This window comes from Pyrus communis, chromosome 9 (assembly GCF_963583255.1).
Source record: "Pyrus communis chromosome 9, drPyrComm1.1, whole genome shotgun sequence".
NCBI classification, from domain to species: Eukaryota; Viridiplantae; Streptophyta; class Magnoliopsida; order Rosales; family Rosaceae; genus Pyrus; species Pyrus communis.
This window is the reverse complement of record NC_084811.1, coordinates 7,581,213-7,604,568: the sequence shown is the minus strand read 5'-3', so window position 1 is coordinate 7,604,568 and position 23,356 is coordinate 7,581,213. Positions and strand designations below refer to the sequence as shown.

At 37.4% G+C, this 23,356-nt stretch overlaps 4 protein-coding genes and 1 pseudogene across 4 annotated transcripts; all 5 read left to right on the top strand.

The window, feature by feature from the left end:
* Positions 1-2,122: 2,122 nt before the first annotated feature.
* Positions 2,123-4,918, top strand: LOC137744753 (NADPH-dependent aldo-keto reductase, chloroplastic-like). Its single transcript, XM_068484547.1, has 7 exons — positions 2,123-2,307; positions 2,413-2,463; positions 2,961-3,037; positions 3,127-3,214; positions 3,811-4,089; positions 4,222-4,470; positions 4,636-4,918. The coding sequence occupies exons 1-7, from the start codon at positions 2,188-2,190 to the stop codon at positions 4,720-4,722; spliced, it is 951 nt and encodes a 316-aa protein (XP_068340648.1). The 5' UTR covers positions 2,123-2,187; the 3' UTR covers positions 4,723-4,918.
* Positions 4,919-9,568: 4,650 nt separating this feature from the next.
* On the top strand, positions 9,569-12,555 carry LOC137744752 (NADPH-dependent aldo-keto reductase, chloroplastic-like). Its single transcript, XM_068484546.1, has 7 exons — positions 9,569-9,757; positions 9,859-9,909; positions 10,391-10,467; positions 11,030-11,117; positions 11,435-11,710; positions 11,845-12,093; positions 12,257-12,555. Exons 1-7 carry the CDS (start codon positions 9,638-9,640, stop codon positions 12,341-12,343), a joined length of 948 nt encoding a protein of 315 aa, XP_068340647.1. The 5' UTR covers positions 9,569-9,637; the 3' UTR covers positions 12,344-12,555.
* A 1,675-nt stretch (positions 12,556-14,230) lies between these two features.
* On the top strand, positions 14,231-16,665 carry LOC137744834 (NADPH-dependent aldo-keto reductase, chloroplastic-like). Its single transcript, XM_068484643.1, has 7 exons — positions 14,231-14,403; positions 14,513-14,563; positions 14,906-14,982; positions 15,125-15,212; positions 15,538-15,813; positions 15,969-16,217; positions 16,450-16,665. Exons 1-7 carry the CDS (start codon positions 14,284-14,286, stop codon positions 16,534-16,536), a joined length of 948 nt encoding a protein of 315 aa, XP_068340744.1. The 5' UTR covers positions 14,231-14,283; the 3' UTR covers positions 16,537-16,665.
* Positions 16,666-17,844: 1,179 nt separating this feature from the next.
* On the top strand, positions 17,845-19,555 carry LOC137744836 (uncharacterized protein At2g39795, mitochondrial-like). The gene is made up of 3 exons (XM_068484644.1): positions 17,845-18,193; positions 18,759-19,069; positions 19,171-19,555. The coding sequence occupies exons 1-3, from the start codon at positions 17,927-17,929 to the stop codon at positions 19,325-19,327; spliced, it is 735 nt and encodes a 244-aa protein (XP_068340745.1). The 5' UTR covers positions 17,845-17,926; the 3' UTR covers positions 19,328-19,555.
* A 626-nt stretch (positions 19,556-20,181) lies between these two features.
* LOC137744835 (NADPH-dependent aldo-keto reductase, chloroplastic-like) lies at positions 20,182-21,846 on the top strand (annotated as a pseudogene).
* Positions 21,847-23,356: the final 1,510 nt, after the last annotated feature.

The following is a 23,356-nucleotide window of genomic DNA, read 5'->3' as shown; positions in this document are numbered from 1 at the left end:
CACATCCACTAAAATTGAACACAAACAACAATTTGCTATGTTCTCCTGTATTATTAGTGCTATGAAGTTCATTATTATTATTTTTTTTAATGAGAATAATGGGTCTCAAAAGAATTTGAGACGTCTTCAAACATTACAAAGACAAGTGTCATTTACCAAATGTTGATTCATATTAAATTTTCTGCTTTAACAAACATATCTTTCTTCTTCTTTTTCCTTTTTTTTTTTTAATAAAAGAGAAACAACTGATAGTGAACTATGATTATCTACTTTTTCTGAGCTTGAATGAAGCTAGTTGGGAATTGCATAATCAAGTATATTCACATCTTATAAAATATATCTCAATCAGTGTTGTTGGAATATTTTAGTATGACCATTGTTCAACTCCTTTAGTCCTTACACTTAAGGGGTCCATCTGTTATTCTCCTTAACCGCACGTTAGACTACATAAAAACAGAAAGTTATGCACACATATCGAGTAATTATCTATTTCTAAAGAAGCAAAACTTCTTACATGTAAAAATACCAAGTATTTTATTCTAAATATTCTCAAATTCATCAACCGTGACACTGCGGTGGATTATTTGCTGCTACTGCTGCTGCCACTCCCCCATCATCCTTCCCAATCAGTTTGTTGAGTTGCTTTTCCTTCAACTTGCTTTTCCTCTTGGACTAGTGGTCTGTGGATGCGAGGAGCCAAAGGTAAGAGAGAGAGCTTCGGTAGGGTTTCTCAAGATTCTGCGAGAACACTTTTCTGGAGAAACATAGAAGTTTGCGAGAGAGAGAGGTAGAAGAGGAGGGCACAACTGATGATAGAGAGAAAGAAGGTAGGATTGGAAAATTGAAAAGTTCTTTTTTTTTTTTTTTTCTACTGTTCACCCATGTTTAGCAAAATAGTTGTTTTGTTAAGCTGCTACTTCTAGATTCTGGTTTTCAGCTTTTTTTCACCCATAACTTTGAAAAAAAAAAAAAAAAAACTGATTTAAAGTGTTTACTAAACACTTAAAATGCTCCAACTTTTTTTCATACCCACTTCTTTAAAAAGTTAAGCTAAGCCAAACCAGGACTAGTTTGAGATTGTTGTGCTGTGAGAATAAACAGTTGTGAAAAAAAAGTAGATAAGTGTTTGGTAAACTATAATGCTAAAAGTGCTTTTAGCAAAAAAAAACAGTGAGAGTATTTGGTTAACTTTTATATAAAACTGATGTAACTGTGTAAAATGACTAATAAGGACATTAATCATTCATAGAAGAATGTCTAATTTATCAGCAAATCACATAGAAAAATCATCAATCATTCATAGAAAAATCATATATTGCAAAAACACATACTAAAATCCATATCTTTATGTATCCAAATTTTCAAAATAATAGAGAGGAAGATGACTTGGCTTGCTGGTTCAGTTGATGTCGGTGTCATCGAAATCGTCCTTGAAGTAGGTGAAGAAATTGGCATTGGCTAACTTGCTTTCACCCGTCAGGGTCTTGCGGAACGCCTTGAGTGGGTTGATGAGATGTCTATGGCCATGGTGAAGCCCTGGTCTTCCATGTTATTGAAGAAGTTCATCATCACTCTCAAACATCACTCTGAAACCCAGATTACCCAGAGTCGCAAATCACTAATACAAAGTTATATAAAATAAAGTCTTACACGTAACTTTTGTAACTTAAAGCGCAATGAAATTGAATTAAAAACTGGTTTGACTTTAACACACCTCCAAAACTCACAAGACATCACTTTTCCATTCCAGTTGTTGAGTCCCCTAGAAAACGATCGACGTCCTTTTTTTTATGACTTCGGATAAAATGCAAAGAAATAACTGGTTGATAACTCCGCCACGTGTTTTACCCTTGGCCACTCGATGACGGGCTTTCACTACCAAAGGTGGCGTATTCCATACCAACGGCTCAGATCTCCCTGTGCCATCTGATACCAGGACCAGTGGAACACTACCACATTCCGAAAGTGGAAAGTAGTCTCTTGTCAAGCAGCCGTAAACGATGACGTATCGGCTTCCGTCAATCAGTCGTAAACGATGACGTATCGGCTTCCGTCAATCAGTCGCCGGCTCCTTTATCTTTATATACGAGCTTGAAGTCGCTTTCCATGGAGATCACTCGCTGTCTCTCTCTCTCTCTCTCTCTCTCTCTCTCTCTCTCTATACATTTACTCTCTCGCTCCGGAGAAATGGCTGACGACATTCGTTTCTTCGAGCTGAACACCGGCGCTAAGATCCCGTCGATAGGGTTGGGGACCTGGCAGTCCAGCCCTGGCGTCGTCGGCGACGCCGTTCACGCCGCCGTCAAGGTATTTTTCTTTCCCTTACTTTACTCATATCATTTTGTGTTTCTTCTAATTGAAAAATCGAACATTTGCGGTAGATAAGTGAATTTGTGGTTTTAATAATTGCAGGCGGGGTATCGGCATATTGATTGTGCTCAAATCTACGGCAATGAGAAGGAGGTAATTGCACTTGCTTTTTACTAAGTTAGTTATTTAAGTCCTCGTTTGTTAACTATTTCGTTTTTAGTTTTTGGATTACAATTTTTGTGCTGGAGATAGAGAGTAAATATATGGAGAAAAAGAGTAGAGAAAAGTGATGGAGGGATCTGTATCTAACAGAATTAATAAGGAAAACTAAGAACTAAAAACGAAATTGTTATCAAACGAGCTCTGAACATTTGTTGCAGGTTTCGTTATAGGAGCGCCATTCGTCTTTATGTGTTTAATCATGTTAAGAAAATTGCTCCCAGCAACTGCAAACATTAGGGTTTTAACTGTTTTTTTCTTTTCTTTTCTGAGAGCTGATTGATTGCCTTGCATTGCCTCTTAAATTGAATTAATTTGCGGGCATTTCTAGGTATTCAAATCCAGATAAAAGTTGGAATTATTCATGTTAGACTAATTCTTTGAGTGGTTACCAGAATTTGGTTTAACCAACATGTTTTTATTTCTTGTAGATTGGTTTGGTTCTGAAGAAACTGTTTGAAGAGGGCGTGGTGAAGCGCGAGGATTTGTGGATTACCTCCAAACTCTGGTTTGTTTAATGCTAATTTAACTGAGTACTAGATCTTGAGGAATTTCCATGAGGGCGTGATGAATACTGCTTTGGTTGTTTATCCACAGGAATACTGATCATGCTCCAGAAGATGTACCAGAGGCATTGGACAGGACTCTGAGAGACTTGCAACTGGATTATGTTGACTTGTACCTTGTACGTATTACCTGTCTAGATCTTGCTCTCGAGTCATGCCTGTTAGAGTCTGATACTAAATTGTACACATTTTGTTTTATAATTTAGTTAGTGCAGAGGTCCTTTTGAAGGAATGGAATGGTAGCCTATTTTCCGTAGTGTGATCTTATAAGTTACCTTCATTTTGTTTTATAATTTAGTTAGTGCAGAGGTCCTTTTGAAGGAATGGAATGGTAGCCTATTTTCCGTAGTGTGATCTTATAAGTTACCTTCATTTTGTTTTATAATTTAGTTAGTGCAGAGGTCCTTTTGAAGGAATGGAATGGTAGCCTATTTTCCGTAGTGTGATCTTATAAGTTACCTTCATTTTGTTTTATAATTTAGTTAGTGCAGAGGTCCTTTTGAAGGAATGGAATGGTAACCTGTTTTCTGTAGTATGATCTTATAAGTTACCTTCAAATGCATTGATTCCTTCTGAGTCTGGCTATGTTACCTGCATTTTGCTATACATTATCAGGTTAAAATCATATATAATCAACCTCATCATCTTGAATTCCTTGTGGTATTCTGTGGACATTATTATGCTGTAACTGATGAACCTGCTGAAAATTTTGAAGATACACTGGCCAATCCGGATGAAGAAGGGGTCATCAACAAGTTTTAACCTTGAAAACTTTATTGACCCTGATATCCCTGCGACTTGGAGAGCAATGGAAACACTCTATGATTCGGGAAAGGCTCGAGCTATTGGTGTAAGCAATTTCTCCACAAAAAAGCTGTCAGATTTGCTGGATATTGCACGTGTTCCTCCTGCTGTCGACCAAGTGGAGTGCCATCCTTCGTGGCAGCAGGACAAGCTACGTTCTTTCTGTAAATCCAAGGGAGTTCACCTTTCTGTGAGTATGCAAATACTGAATCGCATTGTCTGTCTTGAGTAGTTACAACATACCTGTCTGTAATTGGGTAATAGTTTTATTTAATTTGCTTGGCATGTTCAAATGGGAGATAATCATATATTTTGCTTTCAGGGATATTCACCACTTGGCTCTCCTGGAACAACATGGATCAAAGGTGAAGTCCTTGATAATCCGATTCTTGTGACAGTCGCTGAGAAATTAGGCAAAACTCCGGCACAAGTTGCTCTTCGTTGGGGACTGCAAAAGGGTCATAGTGTTCTTCCCAAGAGTACCAATGAAGCGAGGATCAAGGAGAACCTTGATGTGTTTGGTTGGTCTATCCCAGATGACTTGTTCGCCAAGTTTTCTGAAATTGAGCAGGTAAGTCGTCACTGGAATTGATTCTTCTCTATTCTCACTGCTATTAGTGCCCTAACTTACCTACGGGGAGGATGCCATTGTTGCGTTATCCCGTGCGAATCATGCACTAATAATTTCTATGTAGCCTTTTCTCCCAACTAACTACATTGATTTCAAATTATGCAGGCAAGACTGATCAGATGGCTCTCACCTGTTCATCATACTTCTGGTCCGTACAGGAGTTTAGAGGAATTCTGGGACGGAGAAATATAGATTCTAGAAAGACTGATGAATCTTTAAGTGGTCTGCTACATGAAATGTAATAGTAATGTAATATTAAAGAATAATGTAGATTGTGATATGTAACGTAATAAGAATGTAACATTAGAGAATAATGTAGATTGTGAACGTCTACAAACATTAAAAAGATAAGTATCATTTACCAAAAGTTGGTTCCTATTAAAATTTTCTGCTACAATATGCATATATCTCAATCACAGTATTGTCGAACTATTTTTGTGTGAACGTTGCTTAACTCTTTTAGTCCTTACACGTAAGGAGTCATTTGCTAACAAAAAGTTACACACACCTGTCGAGTAATGATCTGTTTGTAAAGAAGGAAGTCTTTTACATGTAAATAAAATCTAGTATTTTATCTTAATACACCAAATTAATAGAAGATTTAGGTGAAATGAGTTCTTCAACCGTGACATTCGAGATCACTAGTATAACGCTATATAAAAAAAATTTCTTACACATAGTTTTGAATTAATGACTCATAAGATTATAAATAAAAGTGTGTTCCATAAAAATTTCTCTTTAAAATTAAAGAATATCACAAATAGATAAATACTAGAAAGTTGTGCCCGCGCGTTGCTGCGGGATTAAAAATTGTAAGAAAGATTATGTTTGAAAGATTTAAAGACTATAACATAAAAGATTAATATTATTTACATTGAAAAGGAAATGATGATTTTTACATATGAAAGATTTTATATATGCAGCAGACACACCAAAAGTTGCAGAAGTTGTATTGTATTATCTAGAATAACAAAATATGAGAAAAGTAGTTTACTGCAACGCTAAAAGGTTTTCTCCAGTTCTGTTGATTGTTGAGGAAGCAGCCTAGGCAAGGAAAGAAAAATATTGAAACACATGAAATGAATTTATATGACAGTAGAATTATACCGTGAAGAAAATAAGGATTTTGTATTGTTACCTTTTTCAGCAATTTTACAGCACCTCTTCAAACTGTTGTGTGTTTGCCTTTGTGATTTGTTTTGGCTCACTATCTTAGATGTATAACAAAGATTGAAAATGACAAATTTATATTAGATAAAAGATGGTTGAAAAATAGGAGAAAATATTGTTTGCAATTTAAACTAAATACGGTTGAAAAAACGTTCTATATCAAATACGGTTCATACATCTGTCTTTGCAATTTAAACTAAATGGTGTAATACTTAATTGAATGAAGAAAAGATATATATAAACACAAACAAAAAAAAAAAAAAAAAAAAAAAGTAATTCAATTTCTTCAAAAAATGAAAAGCTAAAAAAATAGTGTTTTAAGTTCCCAATTCTCACCGTAATGAACATAACGATATCGTTTTATATGTTCAAAAAATAACAGCATTGAAAAAACTCATTACTAAAAACTTCAATTTGATGAAAACATGTCAGCTTTTATCACATCCAATTAAAGTAGTGCAACAGCACACTGACACACTTAAACATGGAAACTTATATACTATTTGACAATGTAAAATCATGCAAACTCTAAACATTAGAAATGGATTCTAGAAAGTAAAAATATTTCCTTATATATGTTAAAAAAAAATTAACAAATTTTCAGTGAACGATCACAGAAAAGGTATAGAAAGGTAACCTAATTTCTTAATTCCAAAAAGGGGAAAGATAAAAAAAAAAAAAAAAAGGGTACTAAGTTTTTAGTTCTTACCATAACCAAAATTATCATATTGTTTTAATTTGAACTCAGGTTGATTTCCGTCATTAGCATTAATAGAACCAGTAATTTCAATCCATGTAAGCAAATGATTAAATTCGACTCAATATGACCAATTTTCAATTCAACTAAACCAAAAAAGTAACCATAATCAAACTAACCTCTCCCTCCCATATGGAGTAAAAAACCTTGTCTCCTGTTTTGTCCTTCGCAAAGGATGAACTGTTCACTCTGTATATACAAAAAGAACACAGGATAATTTTGAGCACCGTTTCAAAAACCATACATAGACAGTATTATATAATAAAATCCAAATATAACACAACGAATGAACCTTAATGTAAGGTACAATAGCCTCCGATTACTTCTCATTTGTCCTTGCAATGAATATGTCAAAAAGACAAATCACCATTGAAAGAGGAATCCTTCTAGTGCACTAATTGCTGCATATTCAAATCTAAAAGGTTTACTCTCCAGAAAATTACTCAACATACTTACTGTAAAATAATCACAAAAAATCTTTAAAAGAATCCATACTATCAGATTATATCATCGCATTTAATGAATTGCTATAGTTGCATTCCCCCGTTAATATAACCAAAGCAGGTTCTTATAGTTACCTATTTATCTTTTTCATAAAAATGAATTCTTTTAAACTTTACACACCAAACATTTTGTCTGCATATGAATCTTTTGGCTTCTAACAGATTAGTGATTAAAAATCTGGAAAACAAACACTTTCGAAATTTCAAACAAAAACATCATTGCTTTAATCACACATGCGCACACACACACACACACACACGCCTATTCTGAATTGATAAAAGAGAACAAAAATTATACATGCTTCAAGATAGCCATAATTTGAATTATAACCTACAACTTTAGAGGAAATTAAAAGGCAAAATCAAGCCAAGCCTACAATTCAGCCATTAACTCGAAGAATGATTATCCATTTTTAAATAAGTGTGCAATCCAATCAAACCCAACAACCATCCAAAGCAAAATCACACAAAATTAACAGATGTCCAAGCATTGAAAGAATCACCAAAAAGACATGCACTTTGAAAACGAAGAAAACTTACAGGGCTTTTATGTCTTGTGAGATGTCCAACTGAAGTACTTAATAGTAAAATATTATTATCATCATTGATAACTCTCTTCTATTACATGTTATGAGCCTTCCATTTATTACCCATTTCTTGGGAAAATTTACCCAATTATATTCGAAAGCATGAGACATGATAGTAAAACACAAAAACAAATTCAGAAGAAATCAGAAGATTCAGAAATATTAAAAATTTCAACATTTCTTAACAACTATTTAGTAAGGATCAAAAAATCATGCCATCAAATAAATTTGAGGAAAAAAAAAAAAACTAAATTTAAGTTGAACAAAGGTGACACTTGCCTACCCAGAAATTCAAATCAAATCCCCAAAAATTTAAGTTGAATAGATGATAGCAACGAACTCCGATCTCCATCTCCTTCCAAATCCAAAAGAACCAAAACCCATACAGAAAATCTCAACGATGGGCCAGAATTCCTGAGAAAAATTCAAAAAAATTAGACAAAGATGGTGCTTTTTGCTAAAAAAAAAAAGAAAGAAGGAAAATAATCGATCTTTTCAAATAGAATCGGACTTGAGTGTACGTACCGATATGAACGTTTTGAGGAATCGTGGAAAGAAAGCTGAGGTATGGGTGAATTGGTGGTAGTAACGGTGGAAAGGGATCTGAAGCCTGAAAATTTCATATCTAAAATCACACCTCAGCCTGCAAGTCGAATCAAAACCCTGGAATTTCAAAAGCACTCACCTTAAACACAGAGGTCTTCGCAGGCTTCAAAGAAAAGTCATAAATTCGAAAAACCCGATCTCCTGAAACCGAAAGCAAAACCAAATTAACCATCATCACCCAGAATCCGAAGCTACAAACAAAATCCCCAAAATCACAACCAAAAAATTTGAACAAAAAAACCCATTTATAAATCCAAATTTACACTCCCAAGCACATAACATTCAAAGCAGAGAATTACCCACACCAAATCGGCAGCAGGAAACACGATCTTTTATGGGCTTCAAATTTTCTTTAAATCGAGACCACTATTTTTCAGCAAGAGAGCGCTGCCATCTGTAGCCCCCGACAAAAAGATCTGAACAAATTTGACTAACTGTTTTCTGGAAGAAAGGAGACACAGAGAGAACTGGAGATCGGAGAGTGAGGCAAAGAGAGGTTCTCTGGAGATCGGAGAGCGAGCGAGGCAAAGAGAGGTTTGAGAGAAACAAAAGGGTGTGAGAGAGAGAGAGAGAGAGAGAGAGAGAAAGATGGAAAGAAGAATCCAGAAGAAGAAAAAGGTTGCGGTTCGCGAAGTACACGCGTGGCAAATGAGGGTAAAATGGACTTTATACTGTAGCAAAACGTAAACAATACGGGAAGCAAGGAAGAAACCGAGGGCATTTCCGCCCTTTTACTATTTCTGAACAGTGCTGGAACCCAACTGGGTTTTAGTATATATAATTTAAATTCAAAACGCAATGAATTAAAGTAAACACACCATCAACGGCAAAGATTTCAGCTATTTAATTTGGGAAAGACTTGTTTGACTCCGACACACCTCGAAAATTCACCATACATCCTTTCCCTTCCAATTGTAGAGACTCCTAGTAAAAGATGGACGTACTTTTTGAGGTCTTGAATAAAACGCAAAGAAATAGCTTGTTGATAACTCCACCACGTGTCTTACCCTTAGCCCCACGATGACTGGCTTTCACTACGCAAAATCTACGGCTACCAATATCAACGGCTCAGACATCCCGGTGCCATCAGATACCGGGACCGGTAGAGCACTAACCACATTCTTCCGGAAAACGGAAAAAGTAACAGTCCCTTGTCAAACGGTCGTAAACGATGACGTATCCGATTCTCTCCGCCGACATCAGAACTCATTTAGATATGCTTCTAAAATTAAAGTTTTTGGATAAAATATCTTTCTATTTCAAAAGCACTTAAAATATTTTTTGAAAGACACATAACTTGTACTTCTTTTAAAAAATATTTCAAATATTTTATTCAAAATTTACTTGCAATTTTATTAAAAATTAATTCCTAAAACATTTTTACCGCTTTCAATCATTTAATTTATTAAGTGCATCCAAACGAGCTTGAAGTCGCTTTTCATCTGGATCTCTCTCTGTACATTTCACTCTCTAGCTCCGGAGAAATGGCGGACGACATTCGCTTCTTCGAGCTGAACACCGGCGCTAAGATCCCGTCGATAGGGTTGGGGACCTGGCAGGCAAGCCCTGGCCTTGTCGGCGACGCAGTCCACGCCGCCATCAAGGTACTTTCTTTCCATTGCTTTACTCATTATTTTGTGTTTTTCTAACTGAAAATTCGAACGTTTGTGGAAGATAAGTGAATTTGTGGTTTTAATAATTTCAGGCAGGGTATCAGCATATTGATTGTGCTCAAATCTACGGCAATGAGGAGGAGGTAATTGCAACTGCTTTTTACTAAACGAATTTCTCGTTTGTTAACTATTTCGTTTTTAGTTTTTACTTCACGATTTTTTAAGTAGAGATAGAGAGAAAATACATGTGCCATGCGGAAAAAGAGTTGAGAAAAATGAAGGACGGATCTATCTGTAACAGTATTAAAAAGAAGACAAGGAATTAAAAATGAAATTGTTATCAAACGAGCTCCAAACATTTGTTGCAGTTTTCATTAAGGAGCGGCATTCGTCTTTATGTGTTTAATCATGTTAAGAAAATTGCTCCAAGTAACTGTATAATTTTTTTTTTTCCTGAGCGGATTAATTGCCTTGCATTACCTCTTAAATTCAGTTACTTTACGGGCATTTCTAGATATTCAAGTCCAGATAAAAGATGAAATTATTCATGTTAGACTCATTCTTTGAAGATGTTGGAGTGGTTACCAGAATTTGGCTTGACCAACATGTTCTTATTTCCTGCAGATTGGTTTGGTGCTGAAGAAACTGTTTGAAGATGGTGTGGTGAAGCGCGAGGATTTGTGGATTACCTCCAAACTCTGGTTTGTTTAATGCTAATTTAACTGAGTACTAGATCTCGAAGGACGTGATGAAGTACTAGTTTGATGCTGAGGTCCTTTTATAAAAAGAGGGTATTAAAAAAAAATGAACTTAAAAAGGTGTTTGGTAAACACTTAAAAACAACTTATTTTCACAGTTTTAGGTGAAAAAAAAGCTGAAAACGTGAAGCAGCACAAATGAGCTTTGAAAAAAAAGCTAAAAATGTGAAGCAGCATAAAAGTTGGATTATATGTTGAATGTTGGATTATGATTTCTTGTTAAATGTTGGGTTATAATTTCTTTTTAAACGTTGGATTATATGTTTAAGATAAAGTTTATAAATAATTTTCTTTTAAAAATAAAATATATTTAGTAATTCACCTTTATTTGTTAAGAAAATTAAATTAATGGCACATCTAGTATTATACCATTTTTGGTCATTTCACAGTCACAGCTGTTTTACATAAAAATTTACCAAACACTATAATACTGTTTTTTTTTTCAAAGCACAGCAATACCAAACCAACCTGAAATGGAATGACTGTTTCGGTTGTTTGTCCACAGGAATACTGATCATGCTCCAGAAGATGTACTAGAGGCATTGGACAGGACTCTAAGAGACTTGCAACTGGATTATGTTGACTTGTACCTTGTACGTATTACCTGTTTAGATCTTGCTCTCGAGTCATGCCTGTTAGAGTTTGATATGAATTGTACACATTTTGTTGTAAAATTTACTTAGAGCGGAGGTCTTTTTGAAGGAGTGGACTGGTCATCTATTTTCCGTACTATGATCTTATAAGTTAACCTTCAAATGCCAATATTCCTTCCGAGTCTGGCTATGTTACCTGCATTTTGCTATATATTATCAGGATAAAATCACAGATAATTAACCTCATCTTGAATTCATTATGGCATTTTGTTGGAGTTATTAAGCTGTGACTAATGAACCTGCTGAAAATTTTGAAGATGCACTGGCCAGTCCGGATGAAGAAGGGATCAATAGGCTTTAAGCCTGAAAACGTTATTGACCCTGATGTCCCTGCAACTTGGAGAGCAATGGAAACACTCTATTATTCGGGAAAGGCTCGAGCTATTGGTGTGAGCAATTTCTCCACAAAAAAGCTGTCAGATTTGCTGGATGTCGCACGTGTTCCTCCTGCTGTCGACCAAGTGGAGTGCCATCCTTCGTGGCAGCAGGACAAGCTACATTCTTTCTGTAAATCCAAGGGAGTTCACCTTTCTGTGAGTACGCAAATACCGAATTGCATTGTCTGTGTCTTGAGTAGTTACGACATACCTGTGTGTACTTGGGTAATTGTTTATCTAATTTACTTTGGCGTGTTTAAATGGGAGATATCATATATTTTTGCTCTCAGGGATATTCCCCACTGGGCTCTCCTGGAACAACATGGATCAAAAGTGAAGTCCTTAAGAATCCGATTCTTGTGACAGTCGCTGAGAAATTAGGCAAAACTCCTGCACAAGTTGCTCTTCGTTGGGGGCTGCAAAAGGGTCATAGTGTTCTTCCCAAGAGCACTAATGAAGCGAGGATCAAGGAGAACCTTGATTTGTTTGGCTGGTCTATCCCAGATGACTTGTTCGCCAAGTTTTCTGAAATTGAGCAGGTAAGTTGTCACCGGAATTGATTCTCTATTCTCGCTGCTGTCAGTACCCTAACCAACCTTCAAGGAGGATGCCATTATTGCGGTATCCCGAGCGAATCATGCACTGATAATTGCTATGTAGTGTTTTCTCCTAACTAACTACATTGATTTCCAAATTATGCAGGCAAGACTGATCAGAGGGTCCACATATGTTCATGACACTTTTGGCCCCTACAGGACTTTAGAGGAATTATGGGACGGTGAAATCTAGATTCTAGAGAGGCCGATGAATCATGAATGCTTTCGTGGAAGAGATTCTGGGAGCATTTTTTATGTAATAGATTATGATTAGTGTGACCGTTGATGTCCTAAATAACGATTAGCTTGATTACGCTACTTGCAACTTTCAGCATTTTGCTTGTCTTGATTGCCTATTGCTCAGCATTGGCTTGACGGTATCTATGTTTGGTAATTATTTTGTTAGTTTTTGGATTTTGTTGAGTATCTCACAACCAATTGATTTTAGATCAAAGTTCATACATGCCATCCAATAAGAGTTGAGAAATTGACCAAAATGATCAGTTTTTCAAGAGTTTTTTAGTCTTCCGTGACTGATAGTTATATCATCAATATATTGATAACAATTTCCCTATTTTCTTTACTGGTGGGTGATTTTTCTTAATTATTTGGTGGACTACATACATATAGCTAACCTTAATCTATATATATGTATGTATAAAGGGAGAAGGTAAACAATTTGAAGATTTCATAATCTCTAAATTCCCCTTCTTCCATTAAGATTGTCATTTGCCTATACACTTTGTGTGTATGAACACATATTTTTAGAAAATGAGAAGGAGAGAAGGGGGGTTGTGGGAGGTTTTCATTTTTGTTTTTATTTTTTTTTTTATATTGAAGGTATTTTAACACCACCGGTAGGTGAGGTTTCAATAAAAAATAGTAAAATTTGGACCTGTGAAATTACATTATTGCCCATCATTTTTTTTGTGTGATAGAAAACTAATTTGTCTTTTCACCATCTTTTGGTTGACAAAGAATGTTTCATTAATTAGTAGAGATTAAAAAAAATCACGTATGTGGGGGGTTACGTTCATTATTTTTTAAAGAATATTTTAATAAAAAAATACTTAAAAAAAGTATAAATTTAAATCTATATATAAAGGGAGAAAGTGAAACTTAATTTTCGACCGTCTGATCGAATGAATTGAAGAAAATCAATGAAAAAATATTAACAAAGTTTTTTAGAAATAAAAATGAATGTGAATAACATTTTTCAAAAGAAAAGTCACGTAATGAAAGTGAGCATTGTTATGTTCATTATTTTTCAAAATATTATTTTAAAAAAACAATTAAAAAAAAAGGCAATTGCCAAATATGTGGCAAGAGGCTAGTTTTCAATTAAAAAAGAGATTGGGGAAAAATTGGATTTCAAAATTTTCCTCCGACCAAACCACCAATAGCTTCCCATCTGTTCATTTCGTCGCCGTCGGCCCTCGCCGTGGTAGTGGCCGGTGGAAAATTTGTCCTTTTTCTTTCTATTTTTTCCTATCGCTCCTTTTGCTACCTTTTCCCCCATCCATCCTTCCCGATTAACCTTGTCCTTTAAGCCACATGGGCGTCCATCTTCTTCGACCACTTTCGACCCGGTCTTTTGTCAGATTTCAACGCATTTTGATGCGATCTTTCGATTTAGGGTGTGTAGAGTTCGGGTGGTCACACCGGCTCGAGTGTTGTTCGTGGTAATCCTACGGACTTCTATCAATTTCTGGCTGAGATCGGTGCGGCGTTTGTGGCTAGGCGATGGGGTATTACTTCATTTCATCTCCAGTGCTGCTTGGTTGGAATTGCGGCGTCTATTGTGGAAATCAAATTGGGTTGATCGGGAAGAACTATTGCGGCGGTGGTAGGAATCTGGAAAGTTCTTTGCTCTATATCAAACTTCGGCCTTTTGGTTGGGCTTTTTTAATGTTAGCTTGGGTGGCCCCTTTTTGTTTTGTTCATATTTGTTCTCTACGATCCATCCAAAAAAAAAAAGAAAAAGAAAAGAAAGAAACCAAAATCGCCTTTCGTTTAATTCCAATTCCCACGTCACCCCCCTCCCCCAACAAAAACAAAAAAAATATAAACAGAGCGCCAAGTGGCTGTTCACTGCTCCATTCCACATCGCTCGATCTTTTGAGAAATCGGGAAATGGCGGACGATATTCGTTTCTTCCAGTTGAACACCGGATCTAAGATCCCTTCAGTAGGGTTAGGGACCTGGCAGTCGAGCCCTGGCCTCGTCGGAGACGCCGTGGCCGCGGCCATCAAGGTCTTCCTCTTTCCCCGCTTTCAGTTTTGATCAATCTCGACCTTTGATTTGGTGAACTTATCATTTTTCGATCTCACTAACAAAATGTGACTTTTCTAACAATTTACAGGCAGGATATCGCCATATCGATTGTGCTCAACGCTATGGCAATGAGAAGGAGGTGATTTGAGTTGAATTTGGATAAATTATTACATTAATTTTTTAGTTAATTTCCATTAATTATTTTATGTTTTTGTTCATTTCTAAAATTGCTTCAACCAAAACGTAAACTTTCCCTAACCTAATTGATTGCATCCACCTTTGTAAGTTTGATTATATGCCGGTATCCTTATGACTCGCATTTTCCATTTTTTTTTTATTAATCATCAATCGTCATCCATGATATTCGAACTCATAATCTGCTAAGTGGTCATTGGCTTGCGTATTCGATTCTAGTTTGGATTATTAATGTTTTATTCTGGCGATTTGAATGTGACAAAGATGTAGTTTTTATTTCTTGTAGATTGGTTTGGTTCTGAAGAAGTTGTTTGAAGATGGCGTGGTGAAGCGCGGGGATTTGTTTATTACCTCCAAACTCTGGTTTGTTTCAATTTTTAATGCTAATTTCGTTGACAAGCAGATACAATGAGTTATAAATTGTATTGTTCAGTTATGATTTGGCATTATCTAACCCTTAGTGTCTGCTTAATTTCGAGTTTCTAAAATACTAGATGGTCTGCAGGTGTACAGATCATGCACCAGAAGATGTATTAGCGGCAATGGACAGGACTTTGAGAGACTTGCAGCTTGATTATGTTGACTTGTATCTGGTAAGTGTTACCTGTTCGAAGCGTATTCTCTAGTTATTTCTGTTAAGCTCGGCGCAAGTCAATGCCAAATTGAAGGTGTAATACTGCTTGGAACCAATGCTCCTTTAAAAGACTACAATTTCCATTTGTTTGCCTGCCATCTTTGAATTTGTTTGAAAGATAGAAATTACTTCCAAAATTATCTTTTTCAGTCTGGTTATGTTGCCTGTATCTAGGTATAAGATAGCGGGGAATAATTATAGATAATTAGCATTATTGTGTTGAATTTGTTATACCTTTGTGGGCATTACTCAGCTGTAACTAATGACCTGCTGAAAATTTGAAGATGCATTGGCCAGTCCGGTTGAAGAAGGGGTCAGCAAGTTTTGATCCCGAAAACCTGGTTCAACCAGATATCCCTTGCACTTGGAGAGCAATGGAAACCCTCTACGATTCGGGTAAGGCTCGAGCTATTGGCGTGAGCAATTTCTCTACGAAGAAACTGTCAGATTTGCTGGATGTGGCACATATTCCTCCAGCTGCTGTCCAAGTGGAGTGTCATCCTTCGTGGCAGCAAGGCAAGCTACATTCTTTCTGTAAATCCAGGGGAGTTCATTTACAGGTGAGTATGCAAATATTGAATGACATTTTCAGTGCCAAATTTCTTATTTCGTTGACATTTCTTGAGGGAGTTACCTATATAATTGGGCAAGAATTTAATTTACGTAGTCAGCAAGTTAGCTTGAAAATTGAAGTAACTGCATACTTTTCTTTCAGGGATACTCACCACTGGGTTCTCCGGGCACATCATGGATCAAAGGTGACGTCCTTCAGAATCCAATTCTTCTCATGGTCGCAGAAAAACTAGGCAAAACTCCTGCACAAGTGGCTCTTCGGTGGGGACTGCAAATGGGGCACAGTGTTCTTCCCAAGAGTACTAATGAAACAAGGATCAAGGAGAACTTCAATGTCTTTGGCTGGTCTATCCCGGAGGACTTGTTCGCCAAGCTTTCTGAGATTCAGCAGGCTAGTAGTTACTGTAGTCGGTTTTCTATTCGCTTTGCTATTGTTATCCTTGCCAAGATCTAATTTCATCATCTGGGTCTAAAGCAAGAAACACATTCCACCTTAAAATATCCAACTTCTGTTCTTCCATTTGCATTATTCTTAGAGCTCGTTTTGTTTTCGGAGCACCGGAAGTGTCCTGATTTTCTTTACACCTAATTCCTAAGTTTTGCTTTGATGTTCAACTATGCAGGCAAGATTGGTTAGAGGGACTCAATTTGTTCATGATACGTATGGGGCCTACAGGACGCTTGAGGAATTGTGGGACGGAGAAATTTAGAAGTCCGGATGAGTGCTTCAATGGAAGACAATCTTGAAGCAATTTTTCAGTTTCTTCAAAGTAAAGAGTTTGGATTTTTTTCCGGCCTGTATGAATGTAGCGAAATGAGTTTTGCCAAATATACACAAACAGAACTGAGCTCAAGCTTATGTTTACATATGGGCTCTTTTACATTGAATATTTCGGTATGCTCCTGTGTAATATATACCCTAGGATTTTTGGTTGTTCAAATTTGGCTCCTACTAACTAATGTCTGACGAACAAAATCTTGTTGCATAATAAAATCTTCGTTTGGATGGTGTTATCCACACATCCATTTTACCTCCCACACACTCTTTAAGAGCAGCTCTAGCGGGAGCTCCTGCTCGAGGGATGGACTCCGGAACAGGGCTGGATTGCCCGAGGGAGGAAGTCCAGCGTTGGCTGACGAGGGAGCCCGAGCAGGCTCGAGTGCCAGGCCTGTCGATTCATGCCGGCCCGAGCTCCCGAAGGCAATCTAACGTGGGCTGACGTCAGAATGACGTCTCCACGCTTTTTGAGGGCCACGGAGACTTGGGTTCCGACGAAACCGAATTTGACGGCTAATAGAGGTTGCTGCTGCTGTACGGGTCAGCCGCGACGCTAGTGAGCCTGAGCTCGCTTCAAGGTGGCCATGAGAGCATTAGAAATGGGGGGCTCCATGCCGAGACTCATGTTTTGGGCAGTGGGCAACCGCTCCAGAGCTCGGCATTGCAGAGGGTAGGAGGAATTGGGGTGAGATTTGATGCATGCTTGGCGGAGGAAGCCGGTGGGGGAGGACAAAAGGGTTGCTGCCACGTGTAGCGGCGTCGTCTGGCCGTGGTTCCATCGACCCGCTTCTGTAATCGAGTGGTTTAAGACGCTCATCGCCTCTGGGGTTAACGTTTGCTAGATCGTACTCAACCCTACTCTCATTTCTTGGAATTCAAAGGAGCAAAAACACCAAAAGCCAAATCCAAATCAGAGGTCAGGTCCAGGTGTGGATGCTGCCTTCAAATTGGACAAATTTGCATTTTCACAGAATACCAATCTACAACATTGGACAAGTTTTGTGAAAAAAATATTTTTATTTTATTGCCTATTGTTAGGGCTATTCAAGTGCAACAGTGGAGATGCAAAAGGCAGTTACTGTTTATTAAGGGCAATATAAAAGTAATTTAAATTTAAGTGCTTAATGAGAAACACACCGCTCAAATTTAATGCGTGAAGCCCACGTCTTCTCTTTTACAATTCCAATTCCAAAGCCATAGGCCCATAGCCCAGTACTACATTACATATTGCATCTTCCTAAAACCCCAAGCAAAAAGACAAAACCCTGCTGAAATTGCAAAACCCTAAACCAACTAAATTTTCAGCCATAGCCGGACCTCAAATGGCTCTCTTCTCGATGCTCCGCAGGCCATCCTACTCCGCCCTAGCCCTCGCCGTCCGCTCCATCCGCGCCGTCGGATCTGCACCCACCTTTCACCGCTCGATCTCCACCGTCCCTGCTTTCAGCCCACAGCTCCTCCGGAGAAGCTTTGTTCCAGTTCATCGATTCTCCACGGCCACCGCCGTGGAGCCGATCGGCGAACAAAGTCTGGTCGAAGTCCTTGAGTCCGAGATCAAGTGTGCCCTTGACGTGAAACCCAGAAAAGCCGTAAGCGTATCAAAATTGCTGTTTTTCACTTTAAAGTTGCGTTCTTTTTTCGTTTGGTTAAAAACAACTTAAAAGAACATCTCTTGAAAACAGGTTTTTTTTTTTTTCAAAATCCAAAAATTTGTATGGTATTGAACTCAGAAACTGTTTTAGATCTTAAAATTAGGAAAGTCCCAGTCTTTGGTCAGGGAAGTAAGTTAGGATCTCATTGGCAACTACCTTCCCCGCCGGCAAACTAAATGGAGCCACGGCGGACCCAAATCGACGCCGGCGGTGGACCCAAATCGACGCTGGCAGCGAAGATCACAAAGAGAGATGAGTGAGTAGAGGGTGAGAGTCGGGCTATAGAGTTTTTGGAGGTAGTTAGGCATTCTTTTTAAGTTATTCTTAAATTCAGTTTTGAAAAACAGGCCAACCAAACAAGAATTTGAGTTTGAAACTCAAAACTCATAACTTGTTTTTGAGTTATAACTGTATCTGGATTGAATACCAAACGGGCTCTAAATTTTTTTAGTAATTGAATGTTGGGTAATTTTTTTTTATTTGTATGATCTTCACACTTTAGGAGGTCCCAGAGAAGTTTCCTTTTGAAATAGTGGACAATCCTGGAGACCAAACCATTCTGCTCAAAAGAGAATTTGAAGGCGAATCCATCCAAGTATGTGTCGATACTCCTAGTTTTTCCACAGATGATGAGGACGAGTGGGAAGACCCTGGGATTCCGATGGTTGTGAGCATTTCCAAACCGAATGGACTGCAACTGGAGCTTGGTGTTTCTGTCTTTGAAACTGAGATTTCAATCGATAGCTTGTCCGTCAAGCAGCCTGAGCTTTCTTCCAAAGAGCTTGATTATGCTTATGATGGACCTGAATTTCCGTAAGCTTTGTCTCAGTGGATCATACCTTTTGTTTGCATTGCGTAGATTCTGATGATGGCTTCATTCTGTTCTGATGTGCTCTGTTTTTTTTTTTCCTTAGCGACTTGGATGAGAAGTTGCAGAATGCTTTCTACAAGTATCTCGAGGTTCGAGGGATCAAGCACACCATGGCTGACTTCTTGTATGATTACATGAGGAACAAAAACAACAAAGAGTTCCTGATGTGGTTGAAGAACGTCAAGCGTGTTGTTCAGTAGTAAACGAAAAGAAATGGAGCTGTTTCCTGGAGCTGTATCAGTTTGAGAACCTCTTATTGATACCGTTAGTTAAATAAATAGTTAAGTATGGTAGATTGAGAAGATTAGAAGTAGGTCAAATATTGTTAACTAGTTAATCAGCGTGGATGGTATTTCGATACCTATTAAGAATTGTAACGTATTGACTGGATCAACTACAGTTCCGTATTAACTGGATGGTATTTGGAAGTGTGTGTTTGGAAGTTGTTTAGAATGATTAGAGGTGCATTTGGTTTTGATAACGTTGTAGCACTTGAAAGTGCTTTCTGAAGGTGTTTCTCCTGGATGTTACTGCTCGGTGTTCGCATTACTTGGCAACAAAATTACCAAAGCTCTCAACTCTTGCCTTCCTCTACCTTGCCCTCAACCTACCGTGACCGAAGACAACATAATGTACTCGTATAATACTAACGTTATTGTACGACACATGTTTGGTCGAGTTTGGTAGCAAATTGGTGTGTCCGCATTAATATTCAAGGATACAGAAGAACCAGATTGACTCTTTGTACTCGGCATGTGCGTCACCTAAACTGCATTTTGCTTCTAATTTGAAGTCATTTTTCTTCGTTTTACGGTTAGGAAGTAATGATAGATCATAATTTTTTGCCATCAAAATCTGTCCAACGCATAGCTCATGCATCATCTTCCAAGACAAACTTTTGGACATAGAAAACACAGGTGAGTTGCCTCCGAAATCTTGCCAGTTCATCACCCACCTGGTGTCTGAAATTCATATTCAAAGTTTCAATAATATAATTGGACTATGTTACTGTAGGTTTCATCTCAGTTCTGATTGCATGTTCAGTGCGTAGATTATGGGCGAAAACAAATCAGAAACCTTGTATTTTGATCTGAATCCGGGAGCTAAGATTCCATCTGTTGGTCTTGGGACATGGAAGGTTGAACCGGGCTTTGTCAGTCGAGCAGTCATCGCGGCAGTCAAGGTTCATTCTCCATATAAGCTATGGTATGTGTTCATTCTCCTTCTTTTAATTCGTCGTATCTCTGACTGACGAAGAACTTGGAACAATCATAATTATGTTATTCGTGAAAACTTATAATCCTGGATGCCAAACAAGGCTTTGATGAAAACTTAATAATGTTTTTTCCGTCTCTGTGACGTCTACAGGTGCAGCGACCGTTCCTCAGAAGATATCTCCAGGGCACTGAGCAAGACTTTAGAAGATCTGCAGCTTGATTATATTAATCTATATCTTGTATGCAACTAGTACTTTATATAAGCAACCTCAACATTTTGCTAGACTAACATTTTCTTCCTGAATTTGGAATTCCAATAACGAAGAATTTTAAATGGTTATGGTGAACATTCTTCTGCAGATACACTGCCATTTCGTGCAAAGCCGGGCTCAGTAGGTCTCACTCAGGAAGTCATGGCTTCATTGTGCCTTCTAGAGACTTGGAATGCAATGGAGGGCCTGTACGCATCTGGTCAGGTGCGAGCAGTCGGGGTGAGCAACTTCTCGTCTAAGAAGCTGCAGGACCTCCTTTCTTATGCAAAAGTTCCACCTGCAGTAAATCAAGTGGAGTGCCACAATATATGGCAACAACCGGCTCTTTATAATTTGCGAAAATCTGCTGGGATTCATCTATCGTTAAATTCTATATGCCAACTTGAGAAATTTTCTGTGCAGGACGTCCTCCCTCAGTTTTAATCAATATCATCAATTTTGATCTCATTTATTGATTGGGTTGATAACTTAATGATTTAGGGTATATAATGGTTCTTTAAAGCCTTAGAGCCAAAAATGTGATACTTAAACCAAAAATCGAAACAGTCAAGTTTTCCGAGACTGGAAATCTAATCTCTAAGCTCTAATGATAATTCTACACCAAAACAAATGTCTAAAAATGGTCAAAGTTGAAGAAAATTGAGTAGAAGTGAGATTTTCTCGAGGTATCATCCACAGAGATGGACTGATACCACTTCGAATGTTCAACATTCATCTGATACCAACTTCAAATGTTCACCATCCATTTTAATTTTTAGAAAACTGAGCAGCTTATTATTTGATCGAAAAGTCTTCCTCTCCCTTCAGGCATATTCTCCTCTGGGTTCTCCAGGGGTTTGGGTGAAGAGGGAAGTTCTGAAGGATCCTGTACTAAATGAAGTTGCCGAGAAACTCAAGTAGTTAACTGTGCAAGGATGTCTTCGTTGGGACATTCAGGGTGCACATGGTGTCCTTCCAAAGAGTGTAAATGAAAGCAGGATCAAGGAAAATCTAAGCTTATTCGACTGGTCCATTCCACCGGAGCTCTTCTCGAAAATTTCAGGACTCCACCAGGTTTGTATAACACATGCTTAAATACATCCCTCAACACATTTTATCACATAAAACTTTCTACTGACGTTAACTTGCTTGTCTGTTATGCAGCAAAGGCTCCTACGGGGTGATTTCGTAGTCCACGAGAGCTTGAGTCCTTATAAAAGCGTTGAAGAACTGTGGGATGGTGAAATATAAGCTCTTCAATTCAATTTGATCCATACAAGTTTGTCAATTTTCTTGCTTTCTCTGCCACATTTTCAGATGGAAGAAACTGTTTTTTTGTGTTTTTGACTTTCTTAAACCAGTATCAACCTTGTATTTGTAGTACTACGATCTGCTTTTATGATTCAAATCCGTCCTATACGATGGCAAGGCAAACCTTTTGAATCATCGAATGATAACTAGTAACGAAACCGGATGCGATTTCTTGCACCTTAGTTAACGATTTCATGCACAGTTAATACAAAATTTGAGAGACTTGAATTCCAAGCATTTTACTTGAATTATCTCATTCAGTCATTGCTCCAATCCAACTTGAAATGACAGATTGAAAAAGATTAAAATGGCAGCAATATTTCAAGGTGAAGTGATGAGATATCAACATAAATTTGCTAAAAAATGTTTTTCTTTAGGGTTTAGCATTATAAAGAAGATCAACGTCGGATCTGAACTTAGAGACAAATTGTATTTGGATTAACAATAGAAGTAGGCACATTTTTAAACCAAACAGAAGACTGGTTAAGAGTATGTCTTACTGAAGCAGACCTATCTGATATTATATTTGACTCATAATAGATGACTCAAAGATACTTGAGAAATTTACTAACATCTAAAACAGGTGTAAGATTTTTATTTTATTTTTTCTCCTTTTTATTTAATTTCAGTTTTTATTAACTAAATTTATAAAATGTGAATAATGGCACGACATTACATGAAAGGGAAAATAGACAAGGGGAGGCAGAGGATGTAATGGCACGACATTACATGAAAGGGAAAATAGATAAATTTGCTAAAAAATGTTTTTCTTTAGGGTTTAGCATGATAAAGAAGATCGACGTCAGATCTGAACTTAGGGACAAGTTGTATTTGGATTAACAATAGAAGTAGACACATTTTTAAACCAAATAGAAGACTGGTTAAGAGTATGTCTTACTGAAGCAGATTTATCTGATATTATATTTGACTCACAACAAAATAGATGACTCAAAAATACTTGATAAATTTACTGACAGCTAAAATAGGTGTTATATTTTCCTTTTTCTTTTCCCCTTTTACTTAATTTCAATTTTTATTAACTAAATTTGTAAAAGGTGAATAATGGCATGACATTGCATGAAGGGGAAAATAGACAAAGGGAGGCAGAGGATGCAGTTCCTCCTCATTGTTTTCATAACTACATTGTCCCAAGCTCTCCTTTGTCCGTTGGATTCGGAAAGACTCCGTATCCGTGCAACAGATCGTTTCCAGCCTCAAGGGCCTCGGAATTTAAAACTTTTTCAACGGAATTGTGCTTTTTAAATGACCTTTTCTGTCATCGTGCTGCAGTTCTTGCCTTAATTTCCTATCCAAACATATCTTGAATTTTATGAGTTAATCAATATCTTCCAGTTACTTGTCATCAAACCAGCCCTTCTTCTAAATATGATTGTCGTCACATATCATATGAATCCTTTTAAATGAAAAAAATATCAAATAAAATCAGATA

Coding starts and splice junctions, on each gene's coding strand:
- LOC137744753 (XM_068484547.1), top strand. CDS start 2,188: ATGGCTGACGACATTCGTTTCTTCGAGCTGAACACCGGCGCTAAGATC. Junction 2,308..2,412: donor CCGTTCACGCCGCCGTCAAG/GTATTTTTCTTT, acceptor TAATAATTGCAG/GCGGGGTATCGGCATATTGA. Junction 3,215..3,810: donor ATTATGTTGACTTGTACCTT/GTACGTATTACC, acceptor AAAATTTTGAAG/ATACACTGGCCAATCCGGAT.
- LOC137744752 (XM_068484546.1), top strand. CDS start 9,638: ATGGCGGACGACATTCGCTTCTTCGAGCTGAACACCGGCGCTAAGATC. Junction 9,758..9,858: donor CAGTCCACGCCGCCATCAAG/GTACTTTCTTTC, acceptor TAATAATTTCAG/GCAGGGTATCAGCATATTGA. Junction 10,468..11,029: donor TGGATTACCTCCAAACTCTG/GTTTGTTTAATG, acceptor GTTTGTCCACAG/GAATACTGATCATGCTCCAG.
- LOC137744834 (XM_068484643.1), top strand. CDS start 14,284: ATGGCGGACGATATTCGTTTCTTCCAGTTGAACACCGGATCTAAGATC. Junction 14,564..14,905: donor GCTATGGCAATGAGAAGGAG/GTGATTTGAGTT, acceptor TATTTCTTGTAG/ATTGGTTTGGTTCTGAAGAA. Junction 15,213..15,537: donor ATTATGTTGACTTGTATCTG/GTAAGTGTTACC, acceptor GAAAATTTGAAG/ATGCATTGGCCAGTCCGGTT.
- LOC137744836 (XM_068484644.1), top strand. CDS start 17,927: ATGGCTCTCTTCTCGATGCTCCGCAGGCCATCCTACTCCGCCCTAGCC. Junction 18,194..18,758: donor ACGTGAAACCCAGAAAAGCC/GTAAGCGTATCA, acceptor TTCACACTTTAG/GAGGTCCCAGAGAAGTTTCC. Junction 19,070..19,170: donor TATGATGGACCTGAATTTCC/GTAAGCTTTGTC, acceptor TTTTTTCCTTAG/CGACTTGGATGAGAAGTTGC.